The sequence below is a fragment of the Ylistrum balloti genome, unplaced genomic scaffold (genome assembly GCF_031769215.1).
Source record: "Ylistrum balloti isolate Yb309-2 unplaced genomic scaffold, AGI_CSIRO_Ybal_v1 Utg369640, whole genome shotgun sequence".
In the NCBI taxonomy this organism is placed as follows: domain Eukaryota; kingdom Metazoa; phylum Mollusca; class Bivalvia; order Pectinida; family Pectinidae; genus Ylistrum; species Ylistrum balloti.
This window is the reverse complement of record NW_026781901.1, coordinates 1,095,201-1,115,127: the sequence shown is the minus strand read 5'-3', so window position 1 is coordinate 1,115,127 and position 19,927 is coordinate 1,095,201. Positions and strand designations below refer to the sequence as shown.

Genomic DNA, 19,927 nt, shown 5'->3' with positions numbered 1-19,927 from the left:
TAGGACTCACTGTACAGACAAACATTAGGACTCACTGTACAGACAAACATTATGACTCACTGTACAGACAAACATCATGACTCACTATACAGACAAACATTAGGACTCACTGTACAGACAAACATTAGGACTCACTGTACAGACACAAACATTAGGACTCACTGTACAGACAAACATTAGGACTCAATGTACAGACAAACACTAGGACTTTCTGTACAGACAAACATTAGGACTCACTGTACAGACAAACATTAGGACTCAGAGTACAGACAAATATTGGACTCGTTGTACAGGCAAACATGAGGAATCATTATACAGACAAACATTAAGACTCACTGTACAGACAAACATCATGACTCACTGTACAGACAAACATTATGACTCACTGTACAGACAAACATCATGACTCACTATACAGACAAACATTAGGACTCACTGTACAGACAAACATTAGGACTCACTGTACAGACACAAACATTAGGACTCACTGTACAGACAAACATTAGGACTCAATGTACAGAGAAACATTAGGACTCATTGTACAGACAAACATGAGGACTAACTGTACAGACAAACACTAGGACTTTCTGTACAGACAAACATGAGGACTCATTATACAGACAAACATTAGGACTCACTGTACAGACAAACATTAGGACTCATTGTACAGACAAACATTAGGACTCACTGTACAGACAAACATTAGGACTCACTGTACAGACAAACATTAGGACTCAATGTACAGACAAACATTAGGACTCACTGTACAGACAAACATTAGGACTCAATGTACAGAGAAACATTAGACTCACTGTACAGACAAACATTAGGACTCACTGTACAGACAAACATTAAGACTCACTGTACAGACAAACATCATGACTCACTGTACAGACAAACATTATGACTCACTGTACAGACAAACATCATGACTCACTATACAGACAAACATTAGGACTCACTGTACAGACAAACATTAGGACTCACTGTACAGACACAAACATTAGGACTCACTGTACAGACAAACATTAGGACTCAATGTACAGAGAAACATTAGGACTCACTGTACAGACAAACATTAGGTCTCACTGTACAGACAAACATTAGGACTCACTGTACAGACAAACATTAGACTCACTGTACAGACAAACATTAGGACTCACTGTACAGACAAACATTAAGACTCACTGTACAGACAAACATCATGACTCACTGTACAGACAAACATTATGACTCACTGTACAGACAAACAATAGGACTCACTGTACAGACAAACATTAGGACTCACTGTACAGACAAACATTAGGACTCACTGTACAGACAAACATTATGACTCACTGTACAGACAAACATCATGACTCACTATACAGACAAACATTAGGACTCACTGTACAGACAAACATTAGGACTCACTGTACAGACACAAACATTAGGACTCACTGTACAGACAAACATTAGGACTCAATGTACAGACAAACACTAGGACTTTCTGTACAGACAAACATTAGGACTCATTATACAGACAAACATGAGGACTCATTATACAGACAAACATTAGGACTCACTGTACAGACAAACATTAGGACTCATTATACAGACAAACATTAGGACTCACTGTACAGACAAACATTAGGACTCATTGTACAGACAAACATTAGGACTCACTGTACAGACAAACATTAGGACTCATTGTAAAGACAAACATTAGGACTCATTGTACAGACAAACAATAAGATTTACTGTACAGACAAACATTATGACTCACTGTACAGACAAACATGAGGACTCATTATACAGACAAACATTAGGACTCACTGTACAGACAAACATTAGGACTCATTGTACAGACAAACATTAGGACTCATTGTACAGACAAACATTAGGACTCACTGTACAGACAAACATTATGACTCACTGTACAGACAAACATGAGGACTCATTATACAGACAAACATTAGGACTCACTGTACAGACAAACATTAGGACTCATTGTAAAGACAAACATTAGGACTCATTGTACAGACAAACAATAAGATTTACTGTACAGACAAACATTATGACTCACTGTACAGACAAACATTAGGACTCAGAGTACAGACAAACATTAGGACTCGCTGTACAGACAAACATTAGGACTCATTGTACAGACAAACATTAGGACTCATTGTACAGACAAACATTAGGACTCGCTGTACAGACAAACAATAGGACTTACTGTACAGACAAACATTAGGACTCACTGTACAGACAAACATTAGGACTCAGAGTACAGACAAATATTGGACTCGTTGTACAGGCAAACATGAGGAATCATTATACAGACAAACATTAAGACTCACTGTACAGACAAACATTAGGACTCACTGTACAGACAAACATTGGACTCGCTGTACAGACAAACATGTGGACTCATTATACAGACAAACATTAGGACTCACTGTACAGACAAACATTGGACTCACTGTACAGACAACATTAGGACTCACTGTACAAACCTTAATTCAGTATTTCTTAAATGATCTTGGTCAATGAAAAAATATCGACTGTCACTTTTATTTGAAGGTTTGTTAGTCTCAGATTATAGAAATCACGTAATTGAAAGTAGCAAGGTGTTGGTAAAACATTGAAATTTGTTATTTCTCATTTTTGATACCATTCTAGAGATAGGGGACGGTTAAAAACCTGATAATTTCACCGGGAACGTTTTAGTTCAGCAATTAGAAATATTAATAGGAAACACATACACTAAAACAAGAAAGGGACGCTAAGTAAATTGTGACTTTAACTATGACTGTTGTTGAGTCTGTTATGAAGCAACAAGTTAACGAGTGATCAGGCTTGTTGATATGTAGTGTTACATGACAGTGAAAACGCGGTTGACTACGATGAACTAGATCTTGTTTACTATCAGGTCCACACAGGCATTGTCTGGATACCTCCGTACTTATAATACTGTTGTGTCATCTGCGCAGTAGGCTGAAGTCCAAGATAATGCATAACAGATATTGTGATGGACCTAAACTCACCGCTAGTGAATATCTACACTAGTGAAAGTTATATTTCGCATCTGTCACTTGAATTCAACAACGTAGAATAGACGTTTAGGCACAATTTTCATTAAATATGTGTGTTTTTTTAACTTATTAAAATGAATTGTCACGCAATTAAACACAAGGCAACAAACATATCAATAGCAATACCTTTTGTCATCATTGCTTTTCCTATCACTGTTCGATCTAATCTGAGGGAAATTACAATGTGAAAGCATATCCTCAATAAATAGGCCTTTATGAAAATACTGCAAAAATGTCGGACTTCAGGCTTTCTGTCTTTCACTGGCCTATGTACAGTATTGGTGGAGTTTAAAAGCCTTATGATAGAAGGCTATTAGAGGCGCGATAGTTAAAATATCGTGAACAGCGTATTATGTGGGAAATATTACGCAACCAATATTTCATTCCTTGTGTTCAACACCAGCCAAACTCTACCAATCAACAGATGTTACTACACCACAATCAAAGAAAACCACAAGACATTCCTATAATCTGACACACAATGTCTTTATATGCAGAAGACAAAGTGAATGGACGTTTTACACCCATTCTTCCGTACATTTGATGCTATGACACGCATAACTTATTACTCCACGCATTTTCGTATCATCTCGTTTCTAAAAATTAAAAAAAAAGTGTAATATGGGCGTTAATGGTAAATATTGCTAAACGTACGTTATCTCTATCTGTCGGAATACAAATAAACTACTTCAAAATGTTTCGTCACCACAGCCTGCGTCCTTTGAGGGTAGAAGTCGGAGGTTGAGGGTAGGTATCGGAGGTTGAGGATAGGTGTCGGAGATTGAGGGTAGGTATCGGAGGTTGATGGTAGGTGTCGTAGGTTAAGGGTATGTGTCGGAGGTTGAGGTATGTGTAGAGGTTGAGGCAGGTATCGGAGGTTGAGGGTAGGTGTCGAAGGATGAGGGTAGGTGTTGGAGGTTGGGAGTAGTATCGAAGGTTGAGGGTAGGTGTCGGAGGTTGGGAGTAGTGTCGGAGGTTGAGGGTAGGTGTCGGAAGTTGGGAGTACTGTCGGAGGTTGAGGGTAGGTATCGGAGGTTGAGGATAGGTGTCGGAGGTTGAGGTAGGTATCGGAGTATGGGTAGGTATCGGAGATTGAAGGTAGGTGTCGGAGGTTGGGAGTAGTGTCGGAGGTTGAGGGTATGTGTCGGAGATTGAGGGTAGGTATCGGAGGTTGGGAGTAGTGTCGGAGGTTGAGGGTATGTGTCGGAGATTGAGGGTAGGTATCGGAGGTTGATGGTAGGTGTTCTAGGTTGAGGGTATGTGTCGGAGGTTGAGGGTAGGTGTCGAAGGTTGGGAGTAGTGTCGGAGGTTGAGGGTAGGTGTCGGAGGTTGAGGAAAGGTGTCGGGGTTGAGTGTAGGTATCGGAGGTTGAGGGTAGGTGTCGGAGGTTGATGGTAGGTATCGAAGGTTGGGAGTAGTGTCTGAGGTTGAGGGTAGGTGTCGGAGGTTGAGGAAAGGTGTCGGGGGTTGAGTGTAGGTATCGGAGGTTGAGGGTAGGTGTCGAAGGTTGGGAGTAGTGTCAGAGGTTGAGGGTAGGTATCGGAGGTTGAGGGTAGGTGTCGAAGGTTGAGGAAAGGTGTCTGAGGTTGAGGGTAGGTATCGGAGGTTAAGGGTAGGTGTCGAAGGTTGAGGGTAGGTGTCAAAGGTTGAGGGTAGGTGTCGGAGTTTGGGAGTAGTGTCGAAGGTTGAGGGTAGGTGTCGGAGGTTGGTTGTAGTGTCGGAGGTTGAGGGTAGGTGTCGGAGGTTGAGGGTAAGTGTCGGAGGTTAGGTATCGGAGGTTGAGGGTATGTGTCTGAGGTTGAGGGTAGGTATCGGAGGTTGATGGTAGGTGTCGGAGGTTGAGGGCAGGTGTCGGAGGTTGAGGGTAGGTATCGGAGGTTGAGGATAGGTGTCGGAGGTTGAGGTAGGTATCGGAGTATGGGTAGGTATCGGAGATTGAAGGTAGGTGTCGGAGGTTGAGGGTATGTGTCGGAGATTGAGGGTAGGTGTTCTAGGTTGAGGGTAGGTGTCGGAGGTTGAGGAAAGGTGTCGGGGTTGAGTGTAGGTATCGGAGGTTGAGGGTAGGTGTCGGAGGTTGATGGTAGGTGTCGAAGGTTGGGAGTAGTGTCTGAGGTTGAGGGTAGGTGTCGGAGGTTGAGGAAAGGTGTCGGGGGTTGAGTGTAGGTATCGGCGGTTGAGGGTAGGTGTCGAAGGTTGGGAGTAGTGTCAGAGGTTGAGGGTAGGTATCGGAGGTTGAGGGTAGGTGTCGAAGGTTGAGGAAAGGTGTCTGAGGTTGAGGGTAGGTATCGGAGGTTAAGGGTAGGTGTCGAAGGTTGAGGGTAGGTGTCAAAGGTTGAGGGTAGGTGTCGGAGTTTGGGAGTAGTGTCGAAGGTTGAGGGTAGGTGTCGGAGGTTGGTTGTAGTGTCGGAGGTTGAGGGTAGGTGTCGGAGGTTGAGGGTAAGTGTCGGAGGTTAGGTATCGGAGGTTGAGGGTATGTGTCTGAGGTTGAGGGTAGGTATCGGAGGTTGATGGTAGGTGTCGGAGGTTGAGGGCAGGTGTCTGAGGTTGAGGGTAGGTATCGGAGGTTGAGGGTAGGTGTCGAAGGTTGAGGGTAGGTATCGGAGGTTGAGGGTAGGTGTCGGAGGTTGGGAGTAGTGTCGGAGGTTGAGGGTAGGTGTCGAAGTTTGAGGGTAGGTGTTGGAGGGTAGGTGTCGAAGGTTGGGAGTAGTGTCGGAGGTTGAGGGTAGGTGTTGGAGGGTAGGTGTCGAAGGTTGGGAGTAGTGTCGGAGGTTGAGGGTAGGTATCGGAGGTTGAGGTAGGTATCGGAGGTTTAGTGTAGGTATCGGAGGTAGCGAAGGATTGTGTAAACAGATCTAAATTGTAGCTACTTTGTCAGATAATAGCGATATAGCAGTATCACAGAGCATGCTACAGACTTCACACAGTGTATTTTACCGGTACAATGTTGTGAAAAGAAAAACAACATACTGTTTCTGTAACCTGCTGTTTTTCGTCAGATAGATAAAAGTTACAGATAAAAACACACGATATTAATTTTGGATTCCAAGGATTATATTGAAGTAAAAATACACGTTTGTTGTAATTTCATCAAGAATTTTCGATATACGGAGACAGATGCAATTCTTCTGGTTTTTTTTTTTTTTTAACATTTCCGGTGTTACTTGCAAAATTTCATGAACGCAGAATATGCAGTTTTGTTTCCAGATATCTGTCAAAAGGTTTCTATTCCTCAATAAACAGGAACCACCCACTCCTGTTTATCACACAATGCAACTGTAACATTTGACAAACATGCTCCCTCTGGATGTTGATAAGATTACACAAGGAACGTATAGCGATAAACATAGGAGTGAGGCATTAGACACTTAAAACGCACGTGCAAACAGTCAGCATGACAGATAGAAATCACATTCGCTTCTTTAGTAGTACTATTTCTGAACATATGACATCATTCATTCTAAAGATGAAAAACATTAGACATGTATATTGTTGTTTAGACAGAAATAACAAACTGTATCTGAAGAATGTAATGAAATTAAGATAAAAAAAAAAGCGGGGAGAGAGAGAGAGAGAAGAGGGGGGGGGGGGAGTAAACACTGCAACAACTATATACGCTTTGTCTGTACAAAGATCGCATAGAAAAGGAACAAGATATAAGTCATCAATTATCAACTGATCACTTGTGGTAAAAGAATGATAGAGACAGTGATATCTCCCAAGGCGCATTGAGGTCCTCCACATAACATTTTTATATGGCTCAAGGCATTTCAAGATTTTTGAAAAATATATTCGTGTCAAATGATTTTGAATTATTTTTCTGTTTTGTCATTTATATCAGTATATTGAAAATTAACTTTTGTTCATATGTCTGTTAATAATATGGATTATATCGGGGAGATAAAATGGTGAGTTAACAGTCACTAACTGTCATGGTTACATTTTGGATTTTTTAAGTACCGACGTGTCCTTGAGATACATATACTGTGACGTCAGTGATAACTGATGGTAATTTGACTAAAACAAAACGTTTCCGCCAGAAAGCGCATATGTTATTTTTAAGGCTGATCAATGTCATACAAAACGATATACAGGTGTGTCCTTCGTGGGTGTTGTCAGGTATGCCACCATATTTTTCACGACATCAAATATTCATTTGGTATTTCATGAGCCGGTAACAGAGATGTACTTTGACCTCTTGTAGAGATTGATAAATACACACAATCTCTACACTTAACTAAGATCTTAACTATCAAACTTACACAAAGACCCCTCATGTTCATGTGGTAGTCCCTGTGAGGATGCTGACCACTTCTTGCTGCACTGTCCGAACTTTGACCCCCTGAGGAACCTCACGCTTTACGAAATGCAAAGAGTAGATATGCAACGCTGTACAGCAATAAATTGAGCGCTGTGGGAGATTCGGGTAGTGTTCATACAAGTGGGAACCATGTATATATACATTGTACTATATGTTAGCCATGCACTTTGATTTGTATATTTATATGCCATCACGTGATGTTTTCTTAATGTAAATTTATTTATAAAGAGAAGACCTCGTAAGTTGAAATAACTTGTGTCTAACCCTTTTGTTCTCACACTTGGCAATAAATATGTTTAAACTAAACTAACCTTAATACTTTTCCTGAAATTACCGAAATAATCACTGTGTTGTTTTGCGCGAGAAAGTAGTTCATAGCAATAAGTTTTCAAACGACTTATAAACTACGACTGTATATTCACAGATCCCCAGTAGCAGTGCCAATTTACAACTTGAAATTTAGGAAGGAAACAAAGCACCATTCACGGAGTAACTGATTGAAGAACTTAACGACTGGAATGATCTATATAGTCTGTTAGAAATGGTTTAAGTAGTGTTTACATGTATAGAGAACAGGATGTCCTGATTTACAGAGTCTTTTTCTCTGTCTAGTTCTATGACAAGTGTTATCATACATGATCGGCCCATCATATTCCTGTTGGCAGCGTTTCTCACAAATTGGCATCTTCTCAAAGTCTACCATGAAATATTCAAGTATGTCACTATCTATACAACATCACGTGCACAAATCAACTAATCATGTTTCCGCATTCACTTACCAATACAAGTTTTGGACTTAAAAACTTAAAAAATATGATTAAGTTTGTCTCTAAATAGCTCCATTGCCCAATACTTCCTAGTTTCTGTTTAACAAACACCTACATGCATACACGTAATTAATGCGAAGATTCCGAAAAAAAATATAGCATGCTGTACACGAGAAATGTTTGGGATTCCTCATAGCTGAGACTCCTTGAATGCTATTGAAGTGAGCAGTAGTGACTCTCCAGCCTCATCAACTCCAGAAGGCTTGTAATCAGTCGTCTTCATTGTAGTTACGTGGGCAGCGTTAGTCGGCAGTCAGACCAGGTAGATAACAGACCCTTACATACAACAGGCGGTATGCTGGACTGTGTTCACCGCGGAAGTATTCAATCTATGAAAAGGTAATGTTATCTGATCTTGGTTTATATTCTCTTTTCAGTCGGCCTTGTGACCTACCTTTATACTTTATGGTTATTTTGATATTTGGTCTACTTATCTCGCTGGAACTCGTGAACAGGAAGTTATATTGTTGTTTTAATGTTATCCCATAATCATTGTTCATTTCGTCTTCATCCACAAGTTTATTTTGGTTAATCAATATCGCCAGTTTTCATCAATAAGTTTTGTAATATGACTCGGTTATCACATATCGAATGTTATATAACATGGTTTTTTTGGGGAGTAAAATTAAACTAGGGTGTTATACACTTTCTCTGGTATCTATTGAACAGATGTTTAGGTGTCAGTATAGCTTAGTCCTGCTGAACTGTCTCTAAGATTGCGAAATACTGATTTCTGACTGGTCAATGTTTTTGATTCACGAAATTCTAACATATAGCATATGGGAGTATTTTTGTCTATGAAATTGTTGTATAGAATAAAGTCTTTGAATTATGTATACCATTGATCATGTTTGTGAAGCATCAATTTATTATATATTATTATATAACACAGAATGACTGATGTTGCTAGATGTACATTCGCTGCGTTGATTTACTGCGTATATGAAAAGGAAGTGCGTTTCTAGAAAGGAAATTGGATGAAACAGCTACAGAACATGAATCATTCTATATAATTATCTTTGAACCGTCAACTTTGAAATTTCATTTGTTCACAGAATGTCAATACATATCATTTTTTTGTTATTCAGTCTTTCATTTTTGCTGCGAGTATAAGATAGAATTTACGCACCAACGTGTCAATTATGTGTTTATCAGTTAACTCGTCAGCACTCGAATCGTATTTCAAAAGCGCCAAATAAGCGAATGTAACGGATAAGAAATGAAACGCACGCCACTTAAACGATATCCGGGAACCTAGATAAGTTTAACATGGTATATTTACTAGAATGGTTACTTAACAGTAAAACCGCAAAATATGTCAAATGAGAATATGAACAGATTAAGACGGTTAACCTTTGTTCAGGGGCCTGATCAAGAATACTTAATGTTATCACATTGAAATGCCAAAGGTGGACGTGGCACAACAACCAAGCATAATTTTAAATGGACAACTGGTTTACCATTCCTTCATGCCATTTCATTAGACAAACTGGCGACAAGCAGACAACATTTTGTTCTAATCTTTGCTAGAAATCGCTTTTCACTGTCTTTGGACAAAATTCACAACCTTCCTCGCTTGAGTGAACACTCAACATTGAGCCTCGAAGAGTCCAATGTGTCAAAAACAAACATCACAATACTACGCGCCAATTTGTTATAGTGACAAACATTTTCTACAACGATACACTTGTTATTGCGGTCAATACTTATATTAATAATACACCAACCAGTTTGAAAACAACCTACGAGGCTGATGTTTGACAGCCACATGTCGTATCAATCATATATAGTATATGTTAAGTAAGATAGGATTCCAGTGCATTAAATGATGGTTGGTAGCCCATATTCTCTCGCGGGTTTGGCGCGGCGGGTTCTGCACAAGTTCTTTAATAAGTTATAGTTTCTTTTTTTTTTATATTGGTTATGTCTTTAACGCAAAGTTAAATTTGTCCCCAGTTCAATGACGAATAGATTTTGGATATTTATTTCTTGATCTTTTGTTCTTGAATCTTTCGATGTCATGCCTCACTAAGCAACGCCTCGATTTAGACCTTGGTACCGGGTAAGGAAAGCATTGGTTCTGCCCCCAGACCGAGACAACTTAATAGCCTGACGTTCGGGTAGAACTGAGAGATAAAGACTGCTAGGCCTATTGATAGTAAAATGTGACTGGAACTCATGTTAATTCGTCCACATTCATCTTAGTATCATAGCATCATAAAATAATCCACCAGTGGCTCCATCTATTATAAAAGTATCTATAAGTGGCTCCATCTATTATAAAAGTATCCATCAGTGGCTCCATCTATTATAAAAGTATCCATTAGTGGCTCCATCTATAATAAAGTATCAATCAGTGGCGCCATCTGTTATAAAAGTATCCATCAGTTGCGCCATCAATTATAAAAGTATCCATCAGTGACTCCATCTATTATAAAAGTATCCATTAGTGGCGCCATCTATTATAAAAGTATCCATTAGTGGCGCCATCTATTATAAAAGTCTCCATCAGTGGCCCATCTATTATAAAAGTATCCATCAGTGGTGCCATCTATTCTGAAAGTATCCATTAGTGGCGCCATCTATTATAAAAGTATCCATCAGTGGCTCCATCTATTTTAAAATACCCATCAGTGGCCCCATCTATTATAAAAGTATCCATCAGTGGCGCCATCTATTATAAAAGTATCCTTCAGTGGCCCCATCTATTATAAAAGCATCCTTCAGTGGCTCCATCTATTTTAAAATACCCATCAGTGGCCCCATCTATTATAAAAGTATCCATCAGTGGCTCCATCTATTTTAAAATACCCATCAGTGGCCCCATCTATTATAAAAGTATCCATCAGTGGCGCCATCTATTATAAAAGTATCCTTCAGTGGCCCCATCTATTATAAAAGTATCCTTCAGTGGCCCCATCTATTATAAAAGCATCTATCAGTGGCTCCATCTATTTGAAAATACCCATCAGTGGCGCCATCTTTTATAAAAGTATCCATCAGTGGCTCCATCTATTACAAAAGTATCCTTCAGTGGTCCAATCTATTATAAAAGCATCCATCAGTGGCGCCATCTATTTTAAAATACCCATCAGTGGCTCCATCTATTACAAAAGTATCCTTCAGTGGTCCAATCTATTATAAAAGCATCTATCAGTGGCTCCATCTATTTGAAAATACCCATCAGTGGCGCCATCTGTTATATAAGTATCCATCAGTGGCTCCATCTTTTATAAAAGTCTCCGTTATTGGCCCATCTATTATAAAAGCATCCATCATTGGCCCCATCTATTATAAAAGTATCCATCAGTGGTCCAATCTATTATAAAAGTATCCTTCAGTGACCCCATCTATTATAAAAGCATCCATCAGTGGCTCCATCTATTTGAAAATACCCATCAGTGGCGCCATCTTTTATAAAAGTATCCATCAGTGGCTCCATCTATTATAAAAGTATCCTTCAGTGGTCCAATCTATTATAAAAGCATCCATCAGTGGCTCCATCTATTTTAAAATACCCATCAGTGGCGCCATCTTTTATAAAAGTATCCATCAGTGGCTCCATCTATTATAAAAGGATCCATCAGTGGCCCCATCTATTATAAAAGTATCTATCAGTGGCGCCATCTATTATATAAGTATCCATCAGTGGCTCCATCTATTATAAAAGTCTCCGTTATTGGCCCATCTATTATAAAAGCATCCATCAGTGGCCCCATCTATAATAAAAGTATCCATCAGTGGCCCCATCTATTATAAAAGTATCTATCAGTGGCTCCATCTATTATAAAAGTATCCATCAGTGGCCCCATCTATTATAAAAGTATCTATCAGTGGCGCCATCTATTATATAAGTATCCATCAGTGGCTCCATCTATTATAAAAGTATCCATCAGTGGCGCCATCTATTCGGAAAGTATCCATTAGTGGCTCCATCTATTATAAAAGTATCCATCAGTGGCGCCATCTATTATAAAAGTCTCCGTTATTGGCCCATCTATTATAAAAGCATCCATCATTGGCCCCATCTATTATAAAAGTATCCATCAGTGGCTTCATCTATAATAAAAGTATCCATCAGTGGCGCCATCTATTATAAAAGTATCTATCAGTGGCGCCATCTATTATATAAGTATCCATCAGTGGCTCCATCTATTATAAAAGTCTCCGTCAGTGGCCCCATCTATTCATCAGTGGCGCCATCTATTATATAAGTATCCATCAGTGGCTCCAACTATTATAAAAGTCTCCGTCAGTGGCGCCATCTATTATAAAAGCATCCATCAGTGGCTCCATCTATTCGTGGACATCCCTCTCCATACGATCACGTTAATTCATATTGAAGACAAATTATAATTACCCCTGGATCAGTCAACAGTAAAAGACGTACATGCAGCTGTTTAATGCGGCAGAATGTAAAATTGATGCTAGAGAGATAATCTGAAATCTGTTTATTTTTGTTTGGACTTTTCATCCTATTTAAATGTCGAGTGAAGAGTATAATGATACTAGGTCAAGGAAATCTAAACAAAACTCACTTAGCATCGTGTAAGAGTTCACCAATATGTCTTACCACTGCACTTACGGAGATAAAACATGTTCTGTAGTTTACTAGTGACGGCTCCATGTAAACAGACACCCCAACAAATGACCACTGTGGCCCTACAACAGGCCTGTGTATGTAGTATACACCAGCACTGCCACAGCTGGTAAAGACATATTCTCTGGCAGCCAGCATCATTTCACGAATCGTCGATACTATCGCAGTAATGTTTAAAAGTAACTTTTCTGCGGACTTGTGTTACAAAGTGAAAGATTAAAGAGGAAGAAGTGTCATTATATAGGTGTTAACAACCTATTTTTATATAGGTCAAGGTTGATCTTCGTGCGGGTAATTTTTATCCTTCGAGATTTAGAACGCAAAATCATAAACAAGCAACATTTTGTTTGTTATCGTAAACAGATAAAACCGCAGGAGACATGTTCAATCTTATTTGTTATGAACTGATACAATTATTTTTAAAACGTTATCAAAACTCTAAAATGGAATAAAACCTATTAATATTTATCAATATTACAGGTTCTATAACGCTACAGCGAACCAATAAACATATGGCTATTTGTAAAACACTACACAATAATACACTTGTATGAAGTGTCATACCTTTGTTTACTGACAGACTGTTAAACCTTTATTCAACATCCATAGTTATCGCTTTGATAGTGTTTCACTGAAATAAAATATTTCCCAGTGTTGCCCTCTTGCAACGAAAACAAAAGTTTGGCAGAAGATTGCTGTCAAACCTGTAACATACCTTTATTATGTAAGAGTAAATTGAATTCTGAACAAAAGTGAAGTCACACGCGAGAACGAATAACAGCCCAGGGTAAATATTTCCCTATATGGTATAGTAAAGTGCAGAAATAAGTAAACATGGAAGCTGAGGATAACATATTAATCAGATGTTAACATGATCCTCAGGCAACAGAAGGAGATCGGAGTTTTAAATTTGTGTGATAAAACAAAGATTCTAAACATACTGTTTGCGTGCTAGTATGTCCAATGAAATCTTTTACTCTTAAGTTACGTTACATTTACGAACTGTTGTTATGCCTCATTTGATTTGTTTGTTTAGTAAACAACGCCAATTAAGTCACTCACAAAATAACAACAAAATCTCGGAAAAAGTGTACTCATTACAACCTCATTACAAATGATATGGGTGTAAAGCAGTTCATCTCACGGTCAGGTTCTAGTGTAGAAAATTAAAAGGGAGCGATACTGAGTAGGGATGAAATCAATGTACCATAACTAGTGCATTTCGTGTCAATATATCTATATATATCCATCAATAGTATTTGCCGACTAGCTTCCGTTTCCGCCATTCCTGTGTAAACTATCACTACTTGCCTAATTGATTTCAATCACCTGTTTTCAGAATCCTGGTAGACTTCGCAGTGGCATTTTAATCTCTGTGCAGCGTCATAGAAAGTGATTACCAGCCAGCCCGCCTAACTTTAGTTGCCCCGTCCTGGGTGTATATATATAGACCGGGCCTGCGCTATGGCACTCTTTAGATCAGAACTGCATGTGCCAGTGAAGAGGGACGACATGACGTTCCAAGACAGGCAAGTCAAATCTTGGGAAGATATGGAAGTCAGAATGGAAAAGCGTAGGAAGGAATGGGATAGTGAGTTTGAGAGCATGAAGAATGAATTCTTCAAGCTGAAACCTACAGAGAAAAGCGGCTGCAATACTGTAGATACGCTAGATAACCTGAAGACTATTTTTGTAAACGACTTACACGGTGGTCAAAAATTCAAAGTACGCTTTGACGTCAGCGAATTCAGACCAGAGGAAATACAGGTCCGTGTGCAAGATAATAAAATAGCTGTTTCGGCAAAGCACGAGGAGAAATCTACATCAACCTCAGTGAGTAAGGAGTACAGTCGGCAAGTTGATATACCGAGTAACGTGGACCAAGAAAAACTCCAGTGTATCCTCAGTAAGGACGGAATTCTCTCCATTGAAGGTCCAGTTCGTGGTCAGATTTTAGGAAAGGAAACCGTTTTGCCTATTCAGCACGCGGTATCCAGTGTAAGTCCTACAACAAACGGAACAAACGGGATGTCTTGTACTCCAACGCCTAACAACCAGATCGCCATAGCCAGGCCGCTAGAGGTCAGCACTAATACGGTAAAGAATCCTATAATAACAGAACCGGACGGAACACGTAAACTGCGGTTAAGTGTTGACGTGGGGGAATTTAAACCGGAGGAAATAGTAGTAAAAACCGATAAAAAGAAGTTAATTGTACACGCAGAACACGAGGAAAAATTAACTGGTAGAACAATGCATAAAGAATTTAACAAGGAGTACGAATTACCGGACAGTGTTGATCAGACTGCCATTTCGGCCTACATCGGAGAGGAGGGTAAACTTTATATAGAAGCACCCTTGAAACCCGTACAACAAAAACGGTATTCAATCACACAAAGTCACGACGTCCGCAAAGTAGTGGTCACTAAGGAGTCTCAGGTAACCGTCACGGATAACCAAAATCGGCCACTGGTCACCATCAACGTCCATCGTCGTTAGACGTTTCCGGTCGGTTTCCTATTGAAGAGAGTATATGTGTTAACAATGTATCGCTATTGGGGCCATCTTGTGTCTTTTATGAACCGGAGGGAGGACGCTGATTTCGGGTGATTTGTAATTTAATTTGATACACAGAACAGGATGAAATGTCACCAACGAAGGGAGATAACATTAAGTACTAAACATTTTGATCGTTGATAATTCCTGTGATACACTGTAAACTGCGACGGTGAGTGGATATAAAATACTCGATTTTTAATTGAAGTCGATTTTCGGTTATTAACTTTATCTCTTTAAATCTCCTGATTTAAATTTGGATTTTACGATAACAAGAGTGAATATATTCAATAGCAAATTGGAGTTGATTTCATCTTTTTCATGAACATGTTGAAGAGGAGCAAGGTAATACTTTTACAGTGTAACTAGCTGGAGTATGTCCTTGTTATAGAGGCAGAAAGGGCTTTCAACTTAACTTTTATGCATGCACGTTTATAAAACAAACAAAAAGACAATTCCATAAGAATAATTTATTAAGTTGCCATAAAAGCTATCGTGTTCTGTAATCACTATATATTGAAAATATTCATGTAGTTCAAAGTTTGTAATATGTTTGTAGCAGTTCCATCTCAGTACGTGAGTGAGCGCAGGTGTTACAAAAGCGCATTTCATTTCACACTCGGACATAAACATGGAAACACACGGACATAGTACCAAGTCATATGTGAAAGGGACATGGTGTGGATTAACATATACAAAATTGTTCACAACTAAATCAATTGATAGACAATATATAACACAGATTTCATGTCTAGAAAATATGTTTGAGTAATTTTGCTCATATTCCGACTCTCGAATAGCCAGACACCCACGCCATATCTGTTTCCCGGGTTACTAGAGATGTATCTGATTCTGGTTTTCGTTAATACGCAGATAGGTTTTTCTTATCTAAATCGAACAGGATGCAAACTACGTCCCTCGACTCAGAACTCTTAACATGATATTTGCTATCTGTATATCAGGGCTGGCTTATTAGTCATTCTACATTTCAAAGCATCAACGAATATTTATGTCACTTTTTGTTTTAACGTGTCACAACTTTGGCAGGATACTGTTCTGTGAAGTTCATAAAAAATAGAAAGTTATAAAAACATGTAAAACTATATCAGGTTAATTTTATACATAAAGTAAGAATACATATAATATTATATGTATAATATTATAATATATAATACAACAGTAACTTTTAAAAGTTTCTCGTGAATCTATGACGTAAAATAAGTTTGAGATAAGTAAGGTTAAACGAGACACGTCACGGTTATCTCTATCATATGCTTGGTTTCCTCTTGAGGGAAGCTTGAAATGCCAAAGCCTACATAATATCTGTTTATACAATTTAACACGAAGCAGACAGCGTCTGAGATGCCTCTGTAAAAGTTAATATATAACACCTGGTAACGCTGATGTTTATGTTCTCTGATCCAAGAGATTTATCTAATAATCCCCTCAGTCTTTGAGGGCCTCGTATTTGTACCAAATAATTTCAATTTGTGTCAAATATGAATCAGTAGTATCACAGTATAACCCGCTCTAGTTTGTAGTTTTGTAGCACCACAAAGCAATGGTATATATTACTACAGATATTCGAACTTTTCAAACCGGTTTGAATTTAGCACTCCGAAACTATCTTACCATCTGCCAGATTGTGGATCTCGGTTTTCAACTTTAATCATGGCAACACTTATTTCTTGATATAATGGAGTGGATTTGTTTTGGTAGAAGACAGGACTTTATCTTCAAGCCAGCGTTGTATGTAAAGTATGGTTTTCTTACAGTTGCCAAAAAGAGGTTTGTTTCGGTAGATAGCATTACTCCAAACAAACCAACAAGTACAAAAGGTACCAATCGAAATTGGTACAAATACCTTGAAATTCAACATGTCAGAATTGATATGAATTAAATTAGCATTTTTTAACAAAAATGGAAATAGCAACAAACCAAATTGAATTAGGAAGCTTACTAAGCTTTGAAAAGCATACCAGACCGGTAAACAGTAAACCCTGGCGTTGAATGAAATACAATATGCACGTGAGCTTCATGCCCTCGTGCGGGCTATATAGACCAGCGAGAGGTTGGTCGGTCACGATCCTAAGGTAACACAGGCCTAGAAGTTTATTTGGCGTTGATGTTTTACAAATAGTTGGAATAGTTTGTTCAAATACGTCTGGATCTTAAACACATTTTAGTTTGTACTGTTTTCGTATAAGAGATAATATAATTACCAACTCGTTGCCATGGTATCCTTGGCAGAACCTTTTCATAACGCATGTTTTATCTTCCCATACATAAAACCAGATTCAAAGGGTATTACGAATATTCTTTAAAAATGAGAACTATGCCAAAGAAAAGGATAATTGTCTTTACATTTTCAGAGTAGGAGCCTTCGAAGTATTAAAACTGAAATGTTTATGAATAATATATTTCTTTGGTGTTCAAATCAGTGACTTTGTGACAAATTTAAACACTTATAGAAGAGTTACAGTTGTGAGTTTGAAAATTATTTTTTGAATCTCATTTTATTTATATACATTGACAGAAATACGTAAATTTATTTGGTTGTGTATGTGTGCGTGGTATGTAAATATTACAAAACTCATTTGTATGCATGGCCAGGACACGTATGCAATATAGGTAATACCCGAATATGGCTTGTCAATTTTTGTGGTGGTATCCTTAGTTACTTGTACAATGAAACCTTGTTATTCCGGATTTTGGATTGATAGCTCGCTGATCCAGATATTATGCAACAGCAAGATGAAATTTAACACAAAAAATATATAAATCATATTTTACACTCTTGCCTCGTTTGTATTGGAATCCGGATGTTCTGGTATATCAAGGTTTCTGTTCAGCGTCAGTATGTACATGTATATGACTTTTAGTTTAATTTAAGACAAAACAGGTTGTTCATATTTGTAAAAAAAATCGTTTGAGTATATAATTTAGTCTATTTATGTTGTATTATTATGAGAAATTATATATCTTTTTGTTAGTACCTCATATAATTTGATTATGTAATAGTTATTGTAACTGTTGTGACACTTTGTCCGGATTTATTTCCTGTCATGTTTGGGTGAACTTAAAGCCCAGACAAATAATTCAGCATGCATGAATGCATAGCGTCACACATCACTACTTTGACGTGTTAATGTTTTAATGTTGGTAATTGAATTATAAAACTTCCAGGAACCGAGATACTTTACTAAGATGCGTATCTCATTCATCACGTTCAAAGTATATCGTAATTCAGTACTTTCATTTTCAGTGATATTAATGAATCATATGGATTTTGTTCATATTTTTGTTAATGTTTTGAATAATAAGATTAGGCTCAGAAGGGAGACTCCTTGATATTTTAATTGATTTTATGAGGCTCAGAAGGGAGACTCCTTGATATTTTAATTGATTTTATGAGGCTCGGAAGGGAGACTCCTTGATATTTTAATTGATTTTATGAGGCTCGGAAGGGGGACTCCTTACTATTTTTATTGATTTTATAAGGCTCGGAAGGGGAATTCCTTACTATTTTTATTGATTTTGTGAGGCTCTGTAGAGGGTTTTTGATATTCAAATTTTGATAAATCAACTTTTTGTAGAAAATATTTGTTTTTGTCACTTGTCTCTATAGATTAAGGATAATTTCCTTTTTTTGCCCCCTTTCGATGCCTTCTTGTTTCCATGGGTAATATCGAAGTTCCTGGTATAGCTCACAGGCCGGCTGTGATTTATGATGTACATTGATACGAATTAATGTTAATACGTTATCCTGTATGTGTAGTGCTTTATGAGACTTCACAACAATGCCCGAATGCTGCAATGAAGACTGAATTTAGCAATAATATCATTTATAATGCTTGTTGAACGTCACCAATGACAAATTACATTACAAATTAAAATTAAGTAAACTACTGAAGTTGTTGCTCTTCTGTTCAAAGGATTAAATAGCGACCACATTTAATAGAGGATATCCACAGAGATTAAACGAAAAGTTTTATCTAAGCGAATACACTAAACAGTAACCATGTGAATACATACGACTTAACAATCAGTTAAAAAAAGTGAACGACACCTGTCAATATAGCTTTAGAATATGTATCGTTTATTAGTGCATCATACTGCTAATTACAGCTGTATACATCCGTTTCGTGATAGCAACAGGAAAATTGAGATATTACCAGTTCATAATACTGATTATACTTAGTTGAAGGTCTTAGATAATTTTGGAATCTGAAACAAGATGACCTACCAAACGGGTTTATTTCATGTATTCGTCAGAAAAGAAATATCAATCATATTTTTTTCGCATATTATGACACGATAGAGATATTGTGTAGCCAAAGAAATTTTGAAATGCCATTGCATTGATCCTCAGGAAATGGTATCTTACTTGTCAACAATATTCCGGCTTGTTGAGGACATCAACATCCACAAGCATGACGAACTGATCACAAACAAATCTTCTTTTGTCAGACTTGTTTTTGTTAAGAATGAGAAAAGCAAAGGCTCATTAGAACTGGTAAGACAGAGTTGTGAAGTCTTTCCTTTAACTCTT

General features: G+C 38.1%; 2 protein-coding genes across 2 annotated transcripts; one reads left to right on the top strand and one right to left on the bottom strand.

Moving 5' to 3' along the window:
• Positions 1–3,895: 3,895 nt before the first annotated feature.
• LOC132554299 (uncharacterized) lies at positions 3,896–8,077 on the bottom strand. Its single transcript, XM_060218607.1, has 2 exons — positions 7,984–8,077; positions 3,896–5,340 (listed from the first exon to the last, which is right to left on the bottom strand). Exons 1-2 carry the CDS (start codon positions 8,075–8,077, stop codon positions 3,896–3,898), a joined length of 1,539 nt encoding a protein of 512 aa, XP_060074590.1.
• A 343-nt stretch (positions 8,078–8,420) lies between these two features.
• Positions 8,421–19,284, top strand: LOC132553996 (major egg antigen-like). The gene is made up of 2 exons (XM_060218294.1): positions 8,421–8,558; positions 14,159–19,284. The coding sequence occupies exon 2, from the start codon at positions 14,284–14,286 to the stop codon at positions 15,316–15,318; it is 1,035 nt and encodes a 344-aa protein (XP_060074277.1). The 5' UTR covers positions 8,421–8,558; positions 14,159–14,283; the 3' UTR covers positions 15,319–19,284.
• Positions 19,285–19,927: the final 643 nt, after the last annotated feature.